A 27,303-nucleotide genomic window follows, 5' to 3' on the forward strand; every position below is an offset into this window, starting at 1 on the left:
GTAAATAAGAGATAGTAAAGCTACACGCGCACACACAGACACGCGCACGCGAACACAACAAGACGCGCGTTTGTTTCCCCCGCGCTCTTAATTTAGTAAACTTGGCAGTCGTTTTTAATCTCCCGGCAAATTGAAGCGGTAGGGGATCGTGGCAAGTGTTGGATGCGTGTTATTAATTCCTCGCTATTTCTGTCTAGCGCAATTAGTCACTGTTTGCCGCTGAAAATGTCCCATTAATTATCTACGGCCTGTAAGTGGAGTTGCGCTCGTGGCTACTGTCTGAAGATTTTGGTGCGGTAGGGAGAGGTCCGCGTTCAGGGTCCTCTCAGACACTCACCTCTGAAAATGGTTGACGGTTTTGAAACGTCTCTTTAATTGCTTTTAAAACACGCAATCTTTGCTTCTGTATGAAGGAACGGCATGAGCCTTCTCAGTTTGTTTTCTGTTGTCATCACAGATTGTTTACGAGCACCCGGAGGCGCGAAAGTCCTGGTGCACTGCTGTTTCAATAAGAGAAAAAAAACCCCTTTTATAGTACACATGACGTCAGATTAAAAGTCTGCACACAATAACAGAGTCTTCATCTGTCATGTGCTTTTCCAGGTTAAAAATCTTCACTGTAGAAGAAGGCTGTAGTCAAAAATCCTATTGGATATCTCATTATTATTTATATTGTTTACAAACACCTAGTTAAAAACATGATTTCTGAATTTTATCTTCCAAAAAAGTGTGTGTGTGTATATATATATATATATTAGGGGTGTGACGAGATCTCATGTCGTCGAGGCGAAAAGTAGTCTCGTGATGTTGCCATGACAGAGTGGTTAGGATGATTAGGAAAGAATATGCCACGTTACGTTTACATTACGCCTCCACTGTCGTTTTGCTTTGTGTTTAAATAAAAAAAACATTTAATTCAGTTGGATAACGGACGCCGCCGCTCCATATTTACAGAGTTATGCGCGATCGCTGAAAGTGAAAGTAAACAGGAGCGCGCATTCAAACGCGATCTCAATACCCCCCATTTTGAAAGCGGCTCCCTGATGAATACAGATATCTCTCAATATGAAAGCTATTTTAGGCTGGGCAGTGTAGTTGTAACCATCTCTCAGCTCTGTATCAAAGAAAAATGTGGTCTTATTTGCACTTTGAATATTGAGAGAGTGTGATTATGGTTGCACTTAATGTAAAGTGTTACCATGAAACGAATAACAGTTTTCTCTTAATCTTATTAAGCACAAACAATAAGGTTTCATTTGTTAACATTAGTTAATGCACTGTGAACTATCATGAACTAACAATAAATGACTATTTTTATCAACTAACATAAACAAAGATTAATAAATACTGTAGCAAATATATTGCTTATTGTCAGTTGATGTTGGTTAATACATTAATGTTAATAAATGAGACCTTATTGTAAAGTGTTAACATTTTTATTTATACTGTTTTTATTTCTATGATCAGTTTGTGGAAAGGAGTTCAGTTAGGAGGTCTAAAGTTGTAGAAGCTCATAAATCATGTACAGTAAGATCTGAAGAGACTGAAATCATATAGAAGAGAAGTCAGTCAGTTGAGTTAGTAGCAAAATCTTTTACAGTGCTTGAGTATTGTTGTCTTTTACTGCATATGATAATTCACACTCAGAAAGTAGAACTGAAATGACATTCATTACAAGATGATTAGTTAAAACATTTCAAATACACCTGCAGAATATTTTTTCTAGTCATGATTTCACCATTGAGGATTTCTTAAAAATAGCGTGTAAAAATCTTGTCTCGTCTCGTCTCGTGAACTCAGTCTCGAGTCTCGTCTCGTCTCGTGCCACACCAAAAGGTCAACTTGTGTTATCTTTTTTCCTAGGCAGTATGGATGGAAATTTTCAACCTCATTAGGAAATTTAACTTTTTTTTTTTTTTTACGAGTTGGGGCTTTCTGATGAATTTGTATGATGTGATTCATATGTTTGTTTGTTTTTTAAACAAACGTTTGAAGGTCTACCCCTAAACCTGAGTGGGCAAATAAGCAGATTGTATGAAAACCCCAATTTGGCAAAACGTAAAATAGTTATGAATTGCCAGAGGCAGTTTTCTTGGAAAAGACTAGGGTAAACAAAACTTCACTTTAAAGGTGCCGTAGAACGTGTTTTCAAAAGATGTAATACAAGTCTAAGGTGTCCCCTGAATGTGTCTGTGAAGTTTCAGCTCAAAATACCCCATAGATTTTTTTTAATTCATTTTTTTAACTGCCTATTTTGGGGCATCATTAAATATGCACCGATTCAGGCTGCGCGGCCCCTTTAATTTCTTGTCCTCCCCGCCTCGAGCTCGAGACTGCCTTAAACAGCATAAACAAAGTTCACACAGCTAATATCACCCTCAAAATGGATCTTTACAAAGTGTTCGTCATGCAGCATGTCTAATCGTGTAAGTATAGTATTTATTTGGATGTTTACATTTGATTCTGAATGAGTTTGATAGTGCTCCGTGGCTAACGGATAATGCTACACTGTTGGAGAGATTTATAAAGAATGAAGTTGTGTTTATGGATTATACAGACTGCAAGTGTTTAATAATGAAAATAACGACGGCTCTTGTCTCCGTGAATACAGTAAGAAATGATGGTAACTTTAACCACATTTAACAGTACATTAGCAACATGCTAACGAACTAATATCACTAAAAATATCATGGATCATGTCAGTTATTATTGCTCCATCTGCCATTTTTCGCTATTGTCCTTGCTTGCTTACCTAGTCTGATGATTCAGCTGTGCACATCCAGACGTCCTGCCCTTGTGTAATGCCTTGAACATGAGCTGGCATATGCAAATATTGGGGGCGTACATATTAATGACCCCGACTGTTGCATCACAGTCGGTGTTATGTTGAGATTCGCCTGTTTGTCAGAGGTCTTTTAAACAAATGAGATTTACACAAGAAGGAGGAAACAATGGTGTTTGAGACTCACTGTATGTCATTTCCATGTACTGAACTCTTGTTATTCAACTTTGCCAAGGTAAATTCAATTTTTAATTCTAGGGCACCTTTAAAAGGTACACTATGTAACTTTTGTCCCACTAATGGTTAAAAAATGAAACTGCATGCATTTTGTGGAAGAACATTGTTTTGGTTTGCTTTGGCTCTGCATGACTGTGCGGATGAATATGGTTCTTATAACTAAAGAGAGAGATTATCCTTCTGCTCATAAAACATTCACTACTAGGCTTAAGAGATATAACCAGTTTAGATAGAAAGGATCTCAAGCTGACTAGCTGAAGATGTTACTGTAACTATAGCCAGGTTACTAGCCACTCAGCATTTTCACTGGCCACAGTTTTAACATCGATGCCATGGGGAAAAAACGGCAGTATTTATTTTTAATATTATCTCATAATTTGGCAGCAAGTATATTAGGCTGCTGTCACTTTAGGACCTGATGCACGGATCCATTATACTGTTACACCTGCCTTTTCTTTCTCAACTGTTTACGGTCACTTAAAACATAGCTGACTGCGTTTATGTGAATACTCGCTAAGACTGACATTTTGACATTATTTTGTGTGTATTTGACAGTTTAAGCGCGATAAGCAGCAAAAATTTAGTACTGAGAGGCGACTTTATGTGTGCGCACTTTGGGTGTGAGCACAAAATCTGCGGGAATTAATAAAATTAAGCACAATACGCACCACAGCCGAAAAGCCAAGTCAATGTTGATTCTGGTTTTATTACGAGCTCTGTCACATTCTCTTCTGCCAGAAGACTCTCTTCTGTTTTTTTTTAAACAGGTGATTCCCTGGAGGCTCCAGATTTATTATACTCCATGTCAACCTGTTGTGACAACTAACCACACCAGATACACGTCAAAGTAGCTGGAGCAACTTTTCTCTATTTACGTATATGACGAGACATGCACAGGTGAGTGACGTATGTACGCAATTTCCTGCAAAACCATCCCTACAGGTCTAAAATATACACACTTATAATAGGATAATCATAGTAAATCAGGGTAAGACAGAAAAATGTTTTGGAAGAAGGACTGATGATGTATTGACTTATTATTTAAATTGTGTTAATTTTCAACTAAAAAAGTTCAACCCTACAGCCAGTGAAATATTAAATGGAGTGTAGATTGCTACAAGCCGCTTTCTCCTCCATACATATTTATTAAATATAATTAAAATGTAATACACTTAACTGTGGAATAGTACTGTGAATTTTTTCCCCCTCATTTTATATATACAGCCCCAGATATCTTTAATAATACATTCACCAAGCCTTTTCTCATTTTTAACTCGACAATATCATTTCAAAGTAGGGCAAATTTCTTCGACAAACCTATATCGTAAATTTCCATCTGTTTATACAGTTTCTTGTCTTCGTGCCCAATAATAAAACAAGCAGTAGTGTATTTATATGGCTAGGGCTAATACACAAACACATCACAAACACTGAGCCCCTCATCATCCCCCTCCGCTTCCCCTCTCTAATTTGCAGCTCTATGGCAGCAGTGGCACTCTCAGCTCCACAAGAGGACAAATGACTTTAATTACAGAGTAATTGCCGAGCGTTGTGTTAATTAAATCTTGATCAGTTTAAGTAACTGGATTGCTCCCACATCGAGCCCATGGTGTGATGTGCTGTCTCACTCTCCCTCGTGCACATCTTCAGTCTCACATAAACGCTCACCCACACACCCTCCTCGAACCTGGCAGTCTATCTGCTATACACTAAAACCTTTTTTGCATTTTATTCTTTCTTGAAGTCTTAACCACTTCCTTTAGCTTCATCCTTTTGGTCAGGTTCCATTTTGTCCAAATTTGTCATAACTCATTAATATTAGCTGATGCATTAGGTAACCAGAACTAATCGTGAACAATTTTGTACAGCATTTATTAATCCAGGTTAATGTTAATTCTTTAATATGTTTTTGTTCAATAGACACTACTCTAAAAAAGTTTGGGATTGTCTCTTATGCTTAGTAATAGTAATATTGAGAAATATTATTACAATTTCAATTACTCTAGTTTTCATTGTCACACGATCCTTCAGAAATCATTCTAATATGCTGATTTGGTGCTCAGATAACATTTCTTATTATTATCAATGTTGGACACTGATACATTTTTTCAGGAATGTTTGATGAATGTTGCAAAAGAAATAAGCAATTAAGCAAAAATAAGCAATTTTAACCAGGACACGGACCGTGTCCATGCGTCGCCTATCAGTGACATCATACCTGCATTACCCTCGGTTTCCGGTTTTATTTTGTAGAAACCATGGAAACACCAAAGACTTAAATATATCATATGTTTTGTTAGACAAGGGAACAACTGTTTGGATACATTTATAGACAGAAAACTAATAATCGTTATATAGCTCAACACGTTTAGTCTCATTGTTTGAATCTCTATTTCTTGATTTTCCACGAGTACCATGTTTTTAATCACGTGAAAAACAATATTTTGTCAAGTGGCTAACACAGCATAATCATTTATGCAATGCAGCTTCATTTTAAGTAGCAGTAATACAGCATTTTCTCCGTCATACAGTATGTTTTAAAATTAATTGCATGCCATTTAGCAACACAAGCCATCCAACATTTATTAATATGATATGCTAATATTGATCTAGCTTACTGCAGTGTGCAACAAGTGTCTCATAGCAGCGAACACACAGAGTAATGTGTGTTTTAAACACACTCAAATTTATCTAATATGATAAAATAGTGCTGCGTTACCCCACATACACTTGACCGGAAGAAGCGGAAGCGTCGACTGCGGCATAATAAAAGTTCTGCTGCTATTGAGCCATGTGTCATGCTCGTCTCTCATTAGCAATCGCTCCAGCGGCCTTGTTTCTGCTCTCACAGCACTCAGTCCTGCTCAGCTTCATACTACAGTAACATTAATAATCTCATCCATGATGAACATGATTTCTGCCCATCAGATTCTTTTCCACCGGCTGTGAGGTGACGACGACATCTTCCATGATTCCACACTCACACTCGCCGTCATCAAGCTATGCCTTTGTTTTAAATAAGTGACCACTAGCGGCGAAAAATTACATATTGTGCCTTTAACATTAACCTAGATGCTGTAAAAGTATTGTTCATTGTAAGTTAAAAACATAAAGCATTAACTAAGAATAATTTAACCTTTTGAACCTAAAGTGTTGCCAACTAAATCTTACTTTTTAGTAAAAAAAAAAAAAAAAAAAAAACTCAAAATTGAAGATGTTCTTAAAAATATTTCTTGTGTTAACCCATTTTAGCCCACCGGCAACTATAGTTGCCACAGTGTATGGTTGTCATTTTTCTTTTGTAAGTATTTTTCTAGATGTTTTCCATGTTTTATGTCTCAATGACATGCAAGAAAACATCCAAATAAAGGATTTCAAGAACAAAAAAAAGGTATTCACTTCCTTCCTGTGACATGAGGCTGTCAATTTCCAACCCCTACTTCCAGGAAGCATAGCAAAGGCAAACCCTCCTAAAGAAAAGTAATTTTCATGTTAATATTAAGAATTTTTTGTTGACATATATCTACGTAATCATGAGGGTCTCTAGAATCATCCAAACAAAACAAATCTTACAAGAGATCTATAGTTTTTTGTATACTTAGTCAAAATTAGGAGCGGCAACTAGTTGCCGGTGGGCAAATGACTTGTAAGTATATCATGGGGAAATGGGGTATACTGTGTTTAATGGGTTAATAAATCAAGGTTATTGGTCTTGTTTAGTGCTTTTTGCTTTCATAATGTTTTATATTGTTATATATTATATATTGTTATTTGTTAATTCATTTATTTTTTAATTTATTTATTTTTAGTTTGTTTGTTATATGTGACCCAGAACTACAAAACCAGTCATAAGGGTCGATTTTTTTAAATTAAGATTTATACATCATCTGAAAGCTGAATATATATATAAGCTTTCCATTGATGTATGGTTTGTTAGGATAGGACATTTGGCCGAGATACAACTATTTGAAAATCTGGAATCTGAAGGTGCAAAAAAATTAAAATATTGAGAAAATCACCTTAAATTTGACCAAATGAAGACCTTAACAATGTATATCCACTCACAAAAATAATTTTTTTATATATTTATGGTAGAAAATTTACAAAATATCCTCATGGAACATGATCTTTTCTTAATATCCTAATGATTTTTGGCATAAAAGAAAAAAAATCAATCATTTTGACCCAAACAATGTATTGTTGGCTATAGCTACAAATATACCCGTGTGAATTATGACTGGGTTTGTGGTCCAGGGTCACATATAGATGTTATTTTTTCTAATGAACAATGCAATTTAACATTTTGATTCACAACACTCTGTTGGAGCAACTTAATGGCTGCACTTTGTTCTGCACTATGCTCCACCACTTTAAAACAAAAGGATTTGTTATTTGTTTTGTTTTCATATTCAAGAGATTATAAGTTAGATGCAACTTTTTGTGTTCGCATCGAATGTTCTTTGACTTTTATTGATCTGTTGATCTGTTGAAAGCAGCTAATTTGAGTTAGATGCATAAATGTTATCCTCCTATTCAAATTTTACATTGAGAGGTGCATACAACATATTTGCCCACCGGCAACTATAGTTGCAGCACATTCAAACACGTTTTTTAAGAAAAAAACCCCCAAAAACCTGGGGAAAATAAATGCAGAACATGTTCACATAGGACACTATGAACAGTACTATATGCATGAAACCATTCAGAAAAGTTTGGGCACAAATGGGTTAATACCAAAGCTTTCTCAGTTAAGAAAATTTTTGTACCTTTTTTTGTACCGTTTGTTGCAATGGCTGCAGGTCATTTGCGAAAATGCCATAACAAACATGATAGAAGCAGAATCAAGAGAGTGGCATCTACTGCAATTTTAGATACATGCATTATCTTTAGGTTCCTGTTGCTTTGGCCAAATTGAATCCTCTTATTTTAATTGGCCGCCATTAGGTGTTCTGCTCAAGGCAATTCCAAGCAGCCCTTGCTTTTGTTGTGCCTCGTACTCCAGGCCCTACTAAGGAATATTAATCACAATTGTCCTAATCTTTGGGATTTTAATTGAAGTGCTTTGTAAACCACAAGGAGGTAAACAGAAGACAAAGGTGGCCTAAATAGTCGGTTGATGTGCACAAAAATCGCTTTTTTGTTTCGTGTTGGTTTTCAAGAAACCGAGCAAGATCCCAATAAACTGTATATCATTACATGCTTGTCTCAGAGATTGTAAAAAGCTTGTCTGATAGAGCTGTATATTAATAAAATAGGGTGCACTAGTAATACATAGTGCATGAGAGACGTATTGCATTTACCACTGCAATTAATCTGTTGCAGACCGAATCCTTTCATTGCTGTGCATATTTGTGTAGCTAACACAGAGGATCATGGGATTTTTCTCTACAGATTTTAAAGGGCTTTATTGAAAATCCACTTGTTTGCTAGGCTCTTGGGTTTAGATTAAAACAGACTGTCAGTGTACAGTAAGTAAGCAGATAGTAAGCAACAGGCTGGAGCTGAAACATATTGCAATGAGTGGCGGATTTATCTGCGATTTAGGAAATCTAATCCAGTTTTCACTGATGCATTGAGCGATTGAATTTATGTGCAGATGTTGATATGTGATGTGGTACCATTTAGCATGTTGGCTTTGCTCTTAAAATACTGTGATTTTCTGCTGTCTTCTTTGTACTGGCTGTAGTCAGCAGACATCTGGGGGGTATAGAGTAAATACTTGGCATTTGTAAAGTGTTTTGAGGTCATCAAATGCATTTTTTTCCTCATCAAATTCTCTTTTTTTCTGACTAAGTCTAAAAAATTATTCATACTTGCAGTTAAATACTAAAACAAACCCCTGAACTTTCAGAAGTGCAGATTTACCAGTTACAGATTGATGAAGAATTAAGACGCACTAAGAATTACCCAGATTAACCTGTCGAAGAAAAAAAACTAAGCCTTCTCCTTTAACATTTCAACCCAAATGAATAATTCACACATTCTTTGCATTTAAATTGTATGAATGCTGCACTCAAACTGGCATAGGGCACTCCTATCTTTTGCCACCTCCTTATGCAACTGAACTGGCATCAAAGCTCGTCCTCGTAAATCACCTTTATTGGGAGCCATATGGCAAAAACCGAGTGTAAATTGTATAGAGTGCAACAGTCGGGTTCCGAAAGTAAAATCTCTTACCATTTTCTCCATAGGGAAACTAATATTTAAAGATAACTTGTACACCTTTAAAGACCTATGAGCTATGTGGTTCTTAATCGATGGTATTTACTAGCTGTCATCCCGCATTATTTCAACTTATTTTTAAAATAATCAGGTTTAACAGCAGAATTCGTGGAGGAAAAACTACATTGCCCATGACAATGTACAGAAAATTCCACTAATCAGAGTTAAAAAAGCAAAAACGCACCAAAAGAGCTCTTTAGCTCCCCCCACTCCCATGACATAATCGAACTGAGCTTTCTATGCTCTTAAAAACTATATATATATATATATATATATATATATATATATATATATATATATATATATATATATATATATGAAGAGTTCCATTGCAATAAACTCTAAGTGCCATTTGAAATTTTCTTCTAAAATTATAATTTTTATCAGGCTCCTATATTTATGTTCAGTTATTTCACTTTAATGGCAATGAAAAAGACTTATCAATTGCCATCAAAGTGGAATTACTGAAATTAATGAGCCTGATAAAAACGCTCATTTTAGAAGAATATATATATATATATATAATTTTTTTTTTTTTTTTTTTTTTTTTTTAATGCATTTTGGCAGACACTTTTATCCAAAGCGACTTACACTGCATTGTACTATACATTTTTTTTTGTATCTGACTATGTGCAATCCCTGGGATCGAACCCATGACCTTGGCATTGCTAGTGCCATGCTCTAACCACTGAGCTACAGGGAGGAAGAAGAAGAGAAAGAAGAAGAAGAAGGGGGAGGGGGAAGAAGGGAAGGAGGGAAAAAAAAAAAAAAAAAAAAAAAAAAAAAAAAAAAAAAAAAATTATATATATATATATATATATGTGTGTGTGTGTGTGTGTGTGTGTGTGTGTGTATGTATAAACAAATTATATTGTTTATATATATTATATAAGCAACATTTGTAAATTAGTAGTTTTACACAGATTTTCAAAAAAGTTGGAATGTTACAATTCACCTAGCTGATTGGCTTGGTTCATGGTTTATAACGCTTTAACAAAGACTTTTTTAAAATCCCTATGGGAAAAATGAATGGAAAAAATACTTCCGGAATCAGAGCTGCTGAAAAAGTGGGTGGGCACTGTTGTGCTCTATTATATTCATAGGCTTAGAGAAAAAAATATATTTTCAGAAAACCATACTTTGTGTGTTCTGTTTTATATTGGTTTTACATTTAAAGTAAAATTTTGGTAAAATTGGGTTATGTATTATTTAAGAACATTTTTATATTATGGCACAGTATCACTTTCATAACACATATTGTCCTAGAAGTGATTTTACATTTTCCAAAGAGTAATGAATATATTTTGCTTTGGGGAAAGAGGTTTGTGGAAGTGTATAAGAAAAAGGAAGGCAGACAGCGTGTGTGTGTGTCAGGTAGATGGTTGAAACAGTGATTAGACAGTAGGGACAGTAGTAAAGGGAGGAGGGGAGCGTGGAGGATTATGAACTCTGAGGTGCTGACACATCTCTACCTCTCAGAGCTCTCAATTTAGTCAAGGATCAGACTCAGTTTTGATAGCGGAGGATTAATGATCAGTCTAGCATGACATTTTTATGAGGGTAACCCCTTCCACTCATCAGGCACCGAAGGGTCTCATATTACATCCACATCTCGCAACTGCCACCAGAATTTTACTGCAGCTAATTATAAAAACTATAAGACAAATAATTTCAGTTCTGAAGCCTGATTGAATGAGTCTCTCTCTCTCTCTCACACACACACTTGTTTGTTTTTGTGACAGGCGTAATGGTTTTTATACTGTAAAAACTGTATTTTCTATCCCCCTATACTACCCCTACACCTAAACCTAACCATCACAGGAAACTGTGCACACTTTTACTTTCATACAAAAACTCATTCTGTTTGAGTTATAAGCCTTTTGAAAAGTGGGGACATGCGGTAATGTCCTCATAAGTCACCCTTTCCTTGTAATAACTATGTCATACCCATGTCATTATACACATTTGTGTCCTGATATGTCACAAAAACGCACACACACCTAGAAAAATACACTGAAAAGACTAATTAAAGGTAATTAAAAGTGTTCACAAGGATTTTTTGTAAGGGCAGATGTCATTTAATTTGACACAAAATAAAATAAGGCTGTGAGGAATGAATGTTTATGGTCCAAGTCTAATTTAAAGTTGTTTGGGAAAATATTTTCAACATCCATATACTGTATATACTTAATGATCCACATCAAGTTACAAAACGATGCAATCTATATGCCGACCTTGACTATTAAAATGATCATAGTAACCCTAGTTACAAGCTGTAGTTACTGTTATTATTATTAAACCGTAATAAAAGAATATGTGATTTCCTTTAAACAGCATAAGCTTTTTTCCACTTTATATATATATTTTTTTTGATGATGATGATGATGATGATATTAATGGATAATACCATGTTTTATTGTAGTAACAGTTAAAGGGTTAGTTCACCCAAAAATGAAAATAATGTCATTTATTACTCACCCTCATGCCGTTCCACACCCATAAGACCTTTGTTAATCTTCGGAACACAAATTAAGATATTTTAGTTGAAATCCGATAGCTCCGTGAGCCCTCCATAGGGAGCAATGGACACTTCCTCTCTCAAGATCCATAAAGGTACTAAAAACATATTTAAATCGGTTCATGTGAGTACAGTGGTTCAATATTAATATTATAAAGCGACGAGAATATTTTTGGAGTGCCAAAAAAACAAAATAACGACTTATTTAGTGATGGCCGATTTCAAAACACTGCTTCATGAAGCATCGGAGCATAAATGAATCAGTGTGTCGAATCATGATTCAGATCGCGTGTCAAACTGCCAACGGCTGAAATCACGTGACTTTGGCGCTCCGAACAGCAGATTCGATACACTGATTAATCTGTGCTCCAATGCTTCATGAAGCATTGTTTTGAAATCGGCCATCACTAAATAAGTCGTTATTTAGTTTTTTTTGACGCTCCAAAAATATTCTCGTCGCTTTATAATATTAATATTGAACCACTGTGCTCACGTGAACCGATTTAAATATGTTTTTAGTACCTTTATGGATCTTGAGAGAGGAAGTGTCCATTGCTCCCTATGGAGGCCTCACAGAGCTATCGGATTTCAACTAAAATATCTTAATTTGTGTTCTGAAGATTAATGAAGGTCTTACGGGTGTGGAACGGCATGAGGGTAAGTAATAAATGACAGAATTTTCATTTTTGGGTGAACTAACCCTTTAAAGTAACACTTTTTCTAAGGTAAGTATGTTTATAGTAAAGAAGTCATTAGAAATCATAATAGTAGGCACTGAGTTTCCACATCACGAGATTATAGTGGGATTAAAGCCTGAAACGATGGCGCCGCATCTAGAAGGGCAAAAAACAGAAAGAGAAACAAAACATGGTAACCATTACAGTTAGTTAACATGAAAACTGTGATAACTTAGCATTAGCTATTGTCATTAAAGATAGATTAAAAAGTTTCTGAAAGCTCATTACAATGTTTAATGAACATCCCGAGTTTATTTGTTAAAATGTTGCAGTAATCACAAGAACTGCTGCAACTTCGGCGAAAACTACGGTTACTATGGTAATTTTTGCAAGCGCTATTACAAACCCCTCCCAACCAGGAAGTGAAATCCAGCACTAGTATCCTCGAGTCCAGGCGGAAAAAGTCAAAAGATCAACAGTGCAGATGTAAATGCAGTCAGTGAGATGCAGTCCCGATTGTGCTTCTGCGAAGATTAAAACGCATAATGACGCGATCTTTATACGCTTCAATTGGCGCTGACGCCGCTGTTAAGAGCAACATTTGCAATGCTATCTACATAAGTGCTGGCAGGGGATAACGTTAGTCTTAAACGATAACTTAGTGATTTTAACACCTTACCTCGATAATACAGCTTCCGTTTATTGGCGTTCAAATTCAAACATGTCTTTTCGGTTTGCAAACTAGATGCGCAAAATGAATGGTTCTCGAGACACGTTGAATAAACATGTAACATACATTAAGTTTCAAAATAATTAACACCATCATCAAACCTTAAAAAATGTCGTCGGACAAGTTGACGTGGACACTGACGGGAGCGACAGTGGCGTGTGTTTTAGCGGTGTATGTCGCCTCTGCTCCGCGCGCTGTGCCCGGTGGAGACTCAGGTAGGACTCCAGTCAGTCACATGTGTTTGTGTTTGTATCACATGCAGCCTATCACAGAACAGCATATGGTATTATCACATTCGCCGTATGACATGAAGCTTTTGGAAATATGAATAGCATGAGACCTATTATTATTCATCTTTCTAGACGCCTGTCTAATTCCATCACCTACAGTGGAACCCAAAATTTATTTGGAATCTCAAACCACACCAAAAATGTATGAATATCATCACGTTATATTGAACCAAGTGATGTTTATTTTAAAGCACAGCGTTTGTTATTTTTAAAAAGTATTGAACTTTCTGGTTGCAATTGAAACTGGCTCAGAAAAGTTGTTTTTGAGAATGTGTGAACAAATGGGAAGGTTATTTACTGCTGGGTCAGACTAGACTGTGTCCCTCTCAAAGCTGTCAAGAGAACAGAAATAATCCCTCTGGAGTGACGTCAGGCCATTAATCACAAGAGAGAGAGAGAGAGAAATACTGTACATGATGATATTAAGGCACTGCAGAATTAGTGAAAACATGCAACGGTCTGCTTTTATGTAATATGTGTCTCATGTAATGAAAGAATTTAATTAAAATAGTCAGCAGTTTACCATTTAAATGTTTTTTTGATTTTCTTCATGTTAGCCATCTTCATTACCCCAAAAAATTCCAGAAAGAACAGTTATTTAATGCTATTTATTTCATATGAGAAATCTTTTAATGTAATGTAATTAATGTAAAGTTACTCTGGCAGGTGTAGCTACCGTTTTTTATTTTGGGATACGTCACTATCCAGATATCATAATGAAGAAAATGCTTCATTAAAAAAAAAGTGTAATTCTTGAAAAGTTTTTCTATTTTCTAATAAGTGGTTTAAAAATTTTAATATTATTTCTTAGAAAAAAACTGCTTATTAATATGAAAAACCTTTTTTCCCCAAATTCTGTGGTACAAAGTCATGTGATGCAAAGTTAAACATGCATAAAAAATAAGACAGGTAATTATATCATAACAAGGACCTCTGTTGACCCTCATGTTATAAGGTCAGAAAGTCCTTTAAAATATCAGATCGTTTGACCTTTTTATGATGAGACAAGGTTAGCTGAGATTGCAAATGTCATATGGTGTAATTCCCCCCAAAAACTAATAGTATTTATTTGTAATATTGAATAACTCATGAGAAATATATTAAAACTTATATTATTGTTTGAAAATAATGATTAAAATGTATTCAAGATTAACATGCATTCAAAATAATTTACAAATTTTGAATTGATAGTTCGACCACATGACATTATTAGAGTCATTCAATTATTATTATGTTTCTTAAGGTATAAAACATTTTCAAAACCATATGAAGCCAGCAAGAATACAAAGTATTTCTTTATTGTGTTTTATTTATACACTCTTTTTTGTCATTGACCCATGGATGCACTCTTGCAGAAAGCTTTTTAAAAAGTTGCCCCATAAACAGCCAGATTCACTAATTGGAATTCAAAAATAAATGTTTTTCTTCTGGGGTGGTGCAAACAACAAGCTGCTGTTCTGTGAGCTTTCAGCATGTGCACGGGCAGGGTGGCTTTTGGAGGCTTTTTGGGGGGAGGCGGCGGGGTGTAAGAAGCTGTTTGGGGCTTACAGAGAGAGAGAAAAAAAAAAACAGCCAACCCCTTAAGCGTGGCGTTTAGGGACATTGCAGGATGCTGGCGTGATAGCGCCAGCTGAATGCTCGGCAGAAATTCTCCAGGTCTCCGTCTCGCAGTCCTAATCCCTTTAGGTGTGCTGCGCCCCGGAGAGGCTGAGCGGGCGCCCCGCGGGACCGCTGTTGTCTAGGAATGCGAGTGTGGAAATGATGGGGATTATGGGGGAAAAAGGCTGCTGTGGGTGCCCGATGGTGTGCTATCACAGAGACACTTCGTGTCTTCCACCGCTGTCCTGCGCTCAACTGCGTTTGTGCCCCTTTCTCTGTTTAGCCCTCCCTCTATGGGACCGGGCTCTCTTTTGGGGTCTAGACACAGCGCTGCACTGCTATGAATGAAATTGCGACGTATAACATGAGAAATTTTGATTACAAGGAGATCCACATGCTTTGAAATGCGGTAGACCTGGCCTCACCGCCGGTGTGTTTATTTCTATTCTAAATGAGACTGTGAAAGCAGAGAAAATTCAGCCGCTGAAGTGTGAGGGGTCTGCACCTACAGATAGAGGACTTCCAACATGACAACGAAAACAGACGACCGCTAGTGATACGCAGGAAGTGCCAGCTAACAATTTCAAAATTTTGTGATGCACTGAACATTTCATATTGCATCAGAGAGCACAGATTATAGGATTTTACAGTGTTTAGGCAAGTATTGCGTCAGGCAGCATTGCTTAGATTTATACAACAGGGCAAAAACATTTGGGATTAGTAGGCAAAAGGACTTTTTGCCCATTAATCTGCAGTTTAAATACAGATTTTTGTTTGTTTGTTTGTAGATTTCTAGATTTTGATTGTTGCTACACTTTCCCCCCTAAACCCCTCTGTATTGATACTGTAATGAGCAGGGTTTCCACAGTCATGGAAAATCTATAAACATCTTTGAATTTTAAAAAGTTCATTTCTAGGCTTGGAAAAGGAATGAAATTTGAAGTCATGGATATACAGTACTATTTAAAGTTTGGAGTTGGTGAGATTTTTGAAGTCTCTTATGCTCGCCAAAACTGCATTTATTTCAGGACTCTTTGATAAATAGAAAGTTGTTCAAAATAAAAGCATTTATTAGAATTAGAAATCTCTCTACTGTCACTTTTGATCAATTTAATGCACCCTTGTTGAATAAAAGTATTCATTTCTTTAAAAAAAATTACTGACCCCAAATTTTTGAATGGTAGTGTAAATGTAAATGCATTTATTTAAATATAAATGATGAATTAAAGGGGTCCTATTATGCCCCTTTTACAAGATGTAATAAAAGTCTCTGGTGTCCCCAGAATGTGTTTGTGAAGTTTCAGCTCAAAATACCCCACAGATTATTTATTATAGTTTGTGAAATTTGGGTGTGAGCAAAAACACAACATTTTTGTGTGTGTCCCTTTAAATGCAAATGCAAATCCCGCCTGCTTTCCAGAAGAGGGTGGAGCTTTAACAGCTCGAGCTTTGGTTGCTCAACAACAAAGCTGGAGAATCTCAAACAGCCAAATAGACGATGGTCAGTAACGGTGTTCAGCCTTACATTGTTCAATCCGGAGTCGGACACTGATGGAGAGACTAGTGATGGGAGAAACGAAGCTTTTCAAAGCTTTGAATCAATTGAACCAATTGCTTCACAAAATTATTCATTGTTTCGAAGCGTTCGAAAATGCAACAAAACCTCATGCCAAACATGCATAAAATAGCTTTTACAAATCCATTGCAAACGTTTTATTGAAAGTATAATCTATCAAATTCAATTAACTAATCATAAATATTAAGTGTCTGTATAATATGTATTCTTTCATCAATTTTTAGGGCTTGTTTTGTTTATTCTATGGATGGGTCAGTAAAACAGAGACTATTAACTACTAGTATTCCTTTTAATTATACAAATACCTCATTAAGACGTCTACAAATGTGTAAAACTCATCAGAGATCAGGTAATAGACACTTTTAGACACTCAATACTCAGGTAATAGACAGACATTTGTTCAATGATTCGCTGCTGGGGGGCGATCTCAGTGAATCTGCATGATTCATGGGTTCACAGCGATCGCCCCCAGTGGTGAACCATTGAAATTTTGAAACAGTTATGACATAATGAAACCTCGTTTACTGAAATCACATGACTTTGGCAGTTTGAAACACACTCCGAACCAATGATTCGAAACAAAAGATTCGTAAAGGTTTCGAAGCTTTAAGAACCAGTGTTTTGAAATCGTCCATCACTAGGAGAGACTCAGGAAGAAGTTACAACTTTTAGAATGCAACTGGGCATTTCTGAATGGATAGTTGATACATTTATATAGTTGCTGTGGAGTTGATTCAACTCATCGACTAGCATGTGCCGTCATGTTAATCTTTTGTGCAAATCCAACATTCAATTGACCCTCATTTGTGAAGCAGTCCGGTGTAAAATGACGGCATGGCAACAACACTCTACTACAACAACTCTTCCTCTTCTCTAAAGCAGCCCAACATGGCCTCATCCCCTTTGTTGCATGTTCTCGGGGGCAGGATATATATAAATTTTAGGGTTAGTGATGTCATCTGTTTGTTGTAGTCTTTAAACAGCAAATTCTTTAAAGACAATATCTCCTTTTGCATTGAACTTTGAGCGTCGTAACTTTTCAGATGTTGTTTATGCTCAAACAGCATCATTACACACTAACTAAAGTTAAAAAGTAAAGTCATAATCAACCACCCCTTTAATAATATATTTGAAATATATATAAATGTGAAATGGTTTTAAACTTGAATCTCAATTGGTGGGACGTAAACCAAAATTCAGTGGCCAGTTGAACTCTATTTTGGTGCTTTGGTGCAAATTCATCTATGGCTTAGTTCAAGCCATACCTAAATTAGGTAGTTGCCAACATAAGCATGGCAAAAGAAAATACACCTTGACATTTCATTTTAATTTTAGGTCTATGTTGGGCCACCAATTGATGTAAATTCTTGGTCCTTTAGCAAAACATATCCGAGACAATATAGTCCTATTTAATCGGCTGCCGATTATTTTTAACCCTCATTCCGTTTTTAAGGGGCGGCTCCTTTAAGGCTTGTCAGTAAATGGCCACTGTTATGATTGGCTACCAACATTGCATAGGAAAAGAGTGTCAACGGCCACTCGCTATTACACGTGAGTGTTCTGAAAACATTATCCATATAAAACCTTCATTTACAGACAAAGCATTATAAAATAGTTTACTTAGGGTTTGCGATGTAGCTGCTGTCAGATCCAGTACAGTTGACTGCTTCATCTGTAAACAAAAGTTTCTTTGTGAGCTCTCCATGACACTGTGCTTTGTTTGCAAAACAATCTGCAGTCAAATTCTCCGAACAAACATATCCTCTGACGCGATCCATGATGCCATTAAAAATAAACAATCCATTTGTTACTGACCTTAATGGGTTCTATTTGCTTTTGATCCAGTCTAGGTAAATGTCAGCTGTTAAGCGACTGAATGCCAGTGGGCGGGGCCTATGGTGCGATTATGTCTTACTATTCGTCGATGTCTTGCTCTGTAGGCGGGTATATGCAAATGTAATTTTGCGTGTAACGTTGCAAATCCCACAACGAGCCGTTTTGGAACTTGATTAAATAAATGCTTTGTTTTAAGCTCTGAAACTTGCAGGATGTTTTAATGGTACAAAAACCTCTTATATGTCAAAAGATCAAAATATTTCTCATGTCATGATCCCTTTAAGAGGGTCTTTAACTGGAAATACACTGAACTGTTAGGTAATCATGAACGCCTAGAAAGGTCCAGGAAACCGATTGGTCAGAAAGTTTGGGAACCCTGAATAAATGATTCCAGGCCTAGAAATGTTTATAATGGTTGTGAGTGGAAACACAGAAGTTCTTAAAAAGATCAGTCACTCGTCGAGTTTCAGAGGGAGCTTTTTTTTGTATGCGTGTGGCTCTACGCAGAGGGACTCGCAGTCGTTTACGTCCGTGTACGCCATGCACCTCGAGTCACGGAATATGGAAAGAGTGAATAGATTTGCCTGTGCATGTGTGCGTCTGTCTGCTCGGGGATCAGGGGAGCCGTGCGCGATGGAAGAGAATGAGCGTGTCGCTTAGGAAATGTCACACTGGGAAGATTTTGCAGGTTTTGATCCGGGCAAATTAATGCAAAACCCAGTGCAAGTATTTGATTTGGGAAAACTTTCAGGAGCGGACTTGTCTCTTAATAATAATTATTGGGTTTACATTAATTTCCCTCTCTGTTTTTCTACCACAGGAGAGCTGATCACTGCTGCTTGTGAGCTGGGGGTAAGCATTAGCTGCATTGTTTAATCAATCCACTCATTAACTCTTATAAGCATTAAGGAAGTTTAATTAAGTATGGGGGGAGAAGAAAGATGATTAATTTACTTTTCAGGCCACAGGTTTTTTATCCTCTCTTCTTTTCTATGCACTTCTTTTTTTGACTAAGTTAGGACTAGAGAATGCTATAATTTGCAACCCTGTTCTTCAAATCCAATTAGACTGAATGGTTAGGCGATGGCTTTTGTAAGCTTCGCCTTATGTACGGTATAAGGCTTATTATACTCAACCCCTCTCCTTTTTGTGCATGCGTGTGTGCGCGTGTGTAAGCCGCAAAGAATGAACTAAATCGGGTTAACAGTTATAATAAGTTTTATTATTTAATAAAGTTTATTACGCCGTCGCGATCCTTTTAGGGAGGCTGTGGCGGTGTCACTATGCCAGTAATCCCTCCCTCTGTCCGTGTGGCCTGCCTGTCTGCGGCTCTCCCCAGGGTCGGAGGGCTCTCTCCGGGCCGCAGGCCGCCGGCCCTCCCTTCCTGCTCCCTGGAGCCGTGGATCTTTTCTCCTTTAAACTCCTCGTAGCAGGACTGCCCCCTACCGTACCGTTCCCTCCTTTTCCGCCGTACCACACACGCTTTCAGACCCGGCGACGCCTCTGCGTCGCTTTCCATGCCGTCGGCCTCGCGTGGCACCAGTGCAGGCATTTCTGCCACACGCGTCACACATCACTTGCGCAGTTACACACACCTTGCTGGCACTTCCAAGCGTGCCCTTCGTGCCCCTGCCATCTGTTTGCCATACTGTCTCTCTCTTTCTTTTGTCCTGTCTCTGTGCCCCCTTCCAAGCCTCTCTGTTCATCTCTGCCTTGACCTCTCTTTCTTGTCTTCAAGCTGTCTGTTCTTTCCTCTCATTGAATTCGCATCTTTATTCTACATTTCGATTCAGATATTTGAGCCATGTTGGGGAAGCTACTTTACGATTGATTATACTCATAATTTAAAGTCGATCAACTACAGTCAAGCTGCCCTGCTGAAAAAAGAAGCTAAGCTATGCTACATGCTAAGTAGCTAACAACATTACATTATATGGGGATTTTGTGAATCTTTTTTTTTTACCGGTTCAGTTCAGTTAATTGTACAAATGAATGAATTCACAAAAGTAAATCTGATGTCCCCATGCTTAATACAAGAGAGTAGGGTCTGCACGACTTCCCATTTTTAGTAGTCGAACAATAGTCGATGTAGTCAAGGGGTTTCCATGAGTTCCATCCCCCCAAATATAACTATCCCCTTGTAAGGGGCCCACTTCCTAAAATATACTTTATTTCTTACAATTCCATGTTTATATTTTGCAATTTTGAGTTAACAACTCGGAATTCTCAACTTTTTTTCTTGAGTTGTGCGAGTTAATAAAACTTTACTAAAAGCATTTTCAAATTTGTCTTGAAAAAAATCTCACAAATCGGACTTTTTCTCTCGATTGAGATTTTATATCTCGCAGTATATCTTCTGACTTTTGTCCTCTGTTTATATCCCCGTTTTATGGATGAAAGGGCCTGTCTGGATCACAAAATGTTTTTGTACATTCCATTTCATATTCTTATTACATTCTAGAAATTAATATTTCATTTAGGAAATGTGTTTTGTGATCCAGACAGACCCTTTCACCCACAAATTAGGCAGGTCACGAGTCTCAGATTGGCCATCGGAAGCATCAAAATAACGCGACGGATTTACTTTGCTGCCCCGTTCATTTTCATTTATTTATTGACTTATTTATTATTACTTTATATTACTACCTGCTAATTCACCAAGTGATTTCTGAATTTGGCATTTAATATTAGATTTATAGTAAATCTTGACTTACAATGCTGTTGTTTGCCTCATCTTCAGATGCAAGATATAAACATGCAATTCTGACTTTTTTTAGAATGGCAAGATATTAACTCAAAATTATGAGAAACAAAGCCAAAATTGTGAAATAAAAAGCCAGTTACACTTTTTATTTTTTCATCCCATGACAGAAACAGGCTTCCATAGAATAATATTAGAATATATACAGTATTAAAATGTTTTCAGTTTCAGTTGAATAGCACTTTTAAAAAAACAAAACAAAAAAAAACAACATTGCAAGGAAATACATTTTATGTTCCATATGCTAGTTAAATTTTTTTCTGATACAATTGAACTGTTTCCTAAAATCCTTTTTTCTCTATATTTAAGTTTTCTAGAACCCTCCTGCAGCCCCCTAGGGTCCACCACCCCAATTTGCAAACCCCTGGACTAGTCAATGAATCCATGTTTATGAACGCAAAGTACACAGTTTTTTTTTTTTTTTGGGTCAGTAATATGTAGTTTAAGTTACTTTTGGTTAGTTACCCCCCAACACTGACTAAACACAGTTCCACAAATCTGACTGACAAGGATTCAGCATTACGAAATTGTTTAGAGGGATCAGTTGAATGGGACCCTCTTTCCTGCTTTGATCTTGAACTCACACTAGCTTTTAGACACCCACTTGTCCACCGAATTTCCAATCCATCCCTCAAACAACCTCTTCTCAGAGACGTTTCCTTGCTCTTCGCTCTAGTGCAGTGTTTCTCAGCCTGCTGTGCCTGTGTGTGTTATCAGGCCAGTAGGAGTGAGACAGCCTTTAATAGCTCTAGTCCTTATCGCTCCTTAGGGGACTTAGTGCCTAATTGCTGGGAAGGCAAGGAGACAGGAGATCAGACTTTAAGGGAGGGGGAGGACAGTGTGATGCTGTAACCCACAAAAGTAAGGTCTGCCTTTGAAAGCTGAACTGTATGGTTGTATGGGGGATTTTTTTAGATTCTGTTGCTGTTATCAGTTCTGCGAGTGAGTTTACAGCCTTGTTTTCCCTCAGGTGGCCCATCCTCCAGGATACCCTCTGTTCACCATGTTGTCTTCTCTGCTGCTCTTGCTGCTGCCTCTCAGTTCTCCGGCACACAGTATCAATGTCCTGTGTGCTGTCTTTGGGGCCGGGGCTAGTGGAGGCCTCTGCTTCACTGTCTGCAGGTAGGCCAATCTCAGACCATTAGACCAAAGTTTTAGAAATACATCAATAGCTACCATATATGAGGAGTCTATTCTGCTCTATTCTACTACACACACTCAAAGAACACGTGCTGCTCAGGGTTTTTTGTAGTTTCAAAGGGGTTTGCTTTAAATCCATGATGCATTTCGCCTATAATATGCATTGCAAATTGTAAAGGATTCCAGGTAAGTTAAATATTAGGCCTATTTTATATTACAGGGTTCCAGACTGCACCTAAAGCAGTAGCATTTGCAACCAAAAATATTCATCTGCGAGTGATATTTGTACTGAGATCGCCACTGGTTACAATATAAATTAACAATATGATTTAAAAATTTGCATGTAATGCCTTTTTACCTGCTTGCTCTGTGATGAGTAGCCTCTCACATCTTTTGTTGTGTTGATGTAATAAAATGAAATGATGCACATTCAAGTTTTAGTGGAAAAAACTCATTGAGTTTGAGTGGAAAAATAACGCACGGGGAAAGTGAGGATCAGCTTTCCGCATTAGACTTTCAAACAGTCATCATCTCTGTCGAACACCAATGCTGACAGCAAACCTGCTAACAAAAAAGCAGGCTCCAGCATGAGAGAGACAGAAAACGGCGGAGATGTGTCAAGTAAAAGTGCAGAAAGCCAGCGTCTGTTTCTTGCACACAGCGTGGATATAGCCTACTACAACAAGTAAATATGTCAGCTGTGTGTATCCTATCAATATCGTTATAATTCTCGTTTTCATTGATACTGATATAGATTCTTATTCTCAAGCTCTTTTAAAAAATCATTATAGAGAGGAGCATTTTGCTAAATATATGCTGTATATTACATAGTCATTATATTTTTCCTTAAATGGTTTTCTTACAGACTCCTTAATTGATTGTTTTTGTTTGTCTGAAGCCCTGTATATATATATATATATATATATATATATAATTTTTTATATACATGCATACCCAGGTGAAAAAAAGTATACTTCTATAATGTACTTAAAGTGCTCTATTTTCATGCACTAATTTTGTATACATTTTTATTATTATTATTTATTATTATTATTTATTAAAGGTGCCCTAGAACTTTTTTTTAAAAGATGTAATATAAGTCTAAGGTGTCCCCTGAATGTGTCTGTGAAGTTTCAGCTCAAAATACCCCATAGATTTTTTTTAATTCATTTTTTTATCTGCCTATTTTGGGGCATAATTAGAAATGAGACGATTCAGGGTGTGTGGCCCTTTAAATCTGGTGCTCCACGCCCCAAGAGCTCGCGCTTGTCTTAAACAACATAAAAAAAGTTCACACAGCTAATATAACCCTCAAAATGGATTTTTACAAAGTGTTTGTCATGCAGCATGTCTAATCGCGTAAGTACAGTGTTTATTTTGATGTTTACATTTGATTCTGGATGAGTTTGAGGCTATGCTCCGTGGCTAACGGCTAATGCTACACTGTTGGAGAGATTTATAAAGAATGAAGTTGTGTTTATGCATTATACAGACTGCAAGTGTTTAAAAATGAAAATAGCGACGGCTCTTGTCTCCGTGAATACAGTAAGAAACGATGGTAACTTTAACCACATTTAACAGTACATTAGCAACATGCTAACGAAACATTTATAAAGACAATTTACAAATATCACTAAAAATATCATGTTATCATGAATCATGTCAGTTATTATTGCACATATTAATGATCCCGACTGTTGCTTCACAGTCGGTGTTATGTTGAGATTCGCCTGTTCTTCAGAGGTCTTTTAAACAAATGAGATTTATATAAGAAGGAGGAAACAATGCAGTTTGAGACTCACTGTATGTCTTTTCCATGTACTGAACTCGTGTTATTCAACTATGCCGAGGTAAATTCAATTTTTGAATCTAGGGCACCTTTAATACAGAGATAGTATATTAAAAGCACATTTTAGTTCATATTTCATGGTGTCTCAAAATAGCACAGTTAAGTACACTTAGATGTTCTTAACATTATCTTAAGAAGTACTAAAGAAGAATTTTTAATATATTAAGTACAAAATTAGTGCGTGAAAATAGAGCACTTTAAGTACATTTATAGAAGTGTACTTTTTTTCACCTGGGTACGTAAATACACTACCTATTCATAAGCTTATATGGTCACCAGTGCATTTATATAATCAAAAATACAGTAAAAATATTAATATTGTGAAATATTATTACATTTTAAATTAACAGTATAATTAATCCAGTCTTCATTGTCACATGATTCTTCAGAAATCATTCTAATATGCTGAATTATTGCTCAAGAAACAGTTGTGCTGCTTAATATTTTTATGGAAACTGATACTTTTTTTCAAAAGAAGTTCAAAATAACATAATTTTTTTTGTAACTTTGTCTTAACTAAAAGTCTTAACTATTTATTTATTTATATATGCTTTTTCATTTCACACTGTAGTACTCAGCTTGGCAACTAGAAAAATGGAAATTTGGCTCCCCCAATAAACTAACCCACTTATTTTGTGATTAAGTTAAAATTTCCAGACATTAACTGCCATCCTAGACTTTCAGTTCAGTAAGCAGAAAATGGGTCTAAACACAGGCAGTAACTGCTGCATGTATTTTAATATCTACACGTGACTTTTGCAAACGCATGCCCTCACTCAGCTGGGTTTGCGAGCCAAGCTGACCAGAGATTTGGCTGCAGTTACATGTCCAATGCAACCTCTGCTCTTAAGCCTCAAAGGATTTAGATCCAATTTTGGATTACAACAACCAAAAAAGTCATTTCCTTTGGCCCCCACAACCTCACAACCCATCCTCCTGTGGCTGATGGCAGTGGGGATTTGGTTGCATACACGCACACACTCACACAAACACTCTTAACTCTTAAGTTTCAGTATATAATCTATGTTTTCAATTGAAAACATAAGCGTAATAGGTTTTGATGGTTATCTGTCCGGGCTTAGGCTGGGGTTTGGACTCATGCATGTCTGTTGGGCTCAGAGCAGTAGCTGAGATGCCAGGACTGGGAGGAGGAAATGTTTTAGGGGTTTCAGAGTTTCCGGCACAGTCTGGGACTCCCTTCTGGGTTGGCATTGGGGTCCTTAGGTGCTTCGCCCGTGCCCAGTGGTAATGCTGAGGTGGCGTGCCACACCCAGTAGGAACACTACCGGACAGGCCTGTCCCCAGGCTGCTACCCTGGCACCCAACACCTTTCTGCGACTGACCAGTTTGTGCCCTATACATTATCTGCCATCTTTAGATTTGAGGAATTTTAGTGCATAAAGGCTTGAATGACTGTTTTGTTATTGCTTGTTACATATATTGACTTTATATTGTGCAGTATGTGGGTCGATGACATGATGCTATTTTTTGTCTGGATCGATTAATTTATTTAAAAAAAAAAAAAACATAAATTCACATGCAATGACAGAAATACATACATTTCTTCTACGAAAACTTTCTTATTGGTTTTTTTTTTTTTAAAAGAAAACCTTAAGTAGTTGATATAATCTTTTAACAAACTTATTTATTCATTTATTTGTGTTGCACACAACTTGATTGATGGATGGATGGATACTAGGGATGCACCGATATGAACATTTTGGCCGATACAATAACCGATAATTCTTTATATTTGAACCGATATATTGGCCAATAAATCTAAACCCAGAGCCTACAAAAACAAAAGTCTCACCATTAAAATGCGATCGATGTGATATTGTGCTTAAAAATTCCCACCATTCTAGTTCTAGTTTGTCTAAAATACTGCTAAGATCTAGTTCGTCGACTGATATATTGCAATGGCCAATATATTAGCTGATATTTTACATTTTTTGTAGTTATCGGCATTGGCCGATAAGTTTCTCTGTTTGGCCAATGTGTTGTTGTTTTTTATATTTATTTTTTGTTATGTTCAAATTATTGTTTCATATAATTAATTTTCAAATGATTTATTTCTAATTCAGTAAATATTAAGTAAAACGCATATACATTTAATTTCGGCAGTTGTTATGCATGTGTGTGTTTATAGGCTTTATATTGGCCACCCTGCTCTCTAAGATATCGCCATCGGCTGTCAAAAAATCAATATCGGTCAACCACTATTAAGAAAACATTTTGATCGCATAACAGAATGTTTACTTAGCATTTTCTGTATGTTCATGATGTTGATTATGTAATAGAAATGGCCGTGCGGCCACCGAAGGTGACTTCACCCATCCCCCTCAGTCCCGGGTCCACCGCACCTGTGAGGGTGCACACCAGCCAAGAGCAGACGGGTCCAGTTCTGCATGCAACAGCTCAGCTGACCGGGCTGGTGCCCACCTGTCTCGGTGCTTTTGTGTCCATATAAGGCACTTTACCATATGGTCATGACTGTGCTTTCCTCACTGGACCCTCGACTCACTCTTAGTCACCCTATGGCTCTCTGTGGTGAGCTGTGTTTATTAGCAAGATGGTTGCTTTGAGAGAGAAGTACCTGTGTTAGAATGTGAAAGCCTATGCAAATATGAGCATTTAAAGGCATAGTTTACCCAAAAATTAAAATTCTGTCATTATCTACTCACCCTCATTTTGTTTCAATTTTTTTTGTTTTTGTGGAACACACAAAATGATATTTTAAGTTTTGGTTATATTTTTCGAAATATTTTCTTTTATGTTCCACAGAAGAAAGTCATAGAGGTTCGGAATGACTTGAGAGTGAGTAAATAATGACAGAATTTTCATTTTTTGAAAATTCAAAAATGTTTTATTCAGGCCCTGATGTTAAATATTTTGTTATGTGCTGTATTGACACTTATACAGTGTGGATTTCATAACTCCAGCTCAATATGTCTGTCTGTGTATTTGTTTCTGTTTAAGACTAAGAAAAAAACGCTGTCATTTCCCACGTCCCTTGGCTGCCCCCTCCTGCATACCTCTGTTGTCAGGTAAATCATCGACCCAGAAACAACAGCTCCTGGCAGCTT

The 27,303-nt window shown here is 36.8% G+C and overlaps 1 protein-coding gene across 4 annotated transcripts in view; it reads left to right on the forward strand.

The window, feature by feature from the left end:
• The first annotated feature begins 12,791 nt into the window (after positions 1 to 12,791).
• Positions 12,792 to 27,303, forward strand: part of tmem260 (transmembrane protein 260) — a 41,225-nt gene continuing 26,713 nt past the window's right edge. For 2 of the 4 annotated variants that reach the window (XM_048191682.1, XM_048191683.1), the window contains exons 1-3: positions 12,792 to 13,381; positions 19,288 to 19,319; positions 22,199 to 22,350. In XM_048191682.1, coding sequence (XP_048047639.1) covers positions 13,276 to 13,381; positions 19,288 to 19,319; positions 22,199 to 22,350 — 290 coding nt within the window. In that variant the 5' untranslated portion in view covers positions 12,792 to 13,275. Of the gene's footprint in view, positions 13,382 to 19,287; positions 19,320 to 22,070; positions 22,090 to 22,198; positions 22,351 to 22,851; positions 23,054 to 27,303 lie in introns of those variants that run through there. The other 2 variants (XM_048191684.1, XM_048191685.1) reach the window with 2 other exon arrangements.

This window comes from Megalobrama amblycephala, linkage group LG5 (genome assembly GCF_018812025.1).
Source record: "Megalobrama amblycephala isolate DHTTF-2021 linkage group LG5, ASM1881202v1, whole genome shotgun sequence".
NCBI classification, from domain to species: domain Eukaryota; kingdom Metazoa; phylum Chordata; class Actinopteri; order Cypriniformes; family Xenocyprididae; genus Megalobrama; species Megalobrama amblycephala.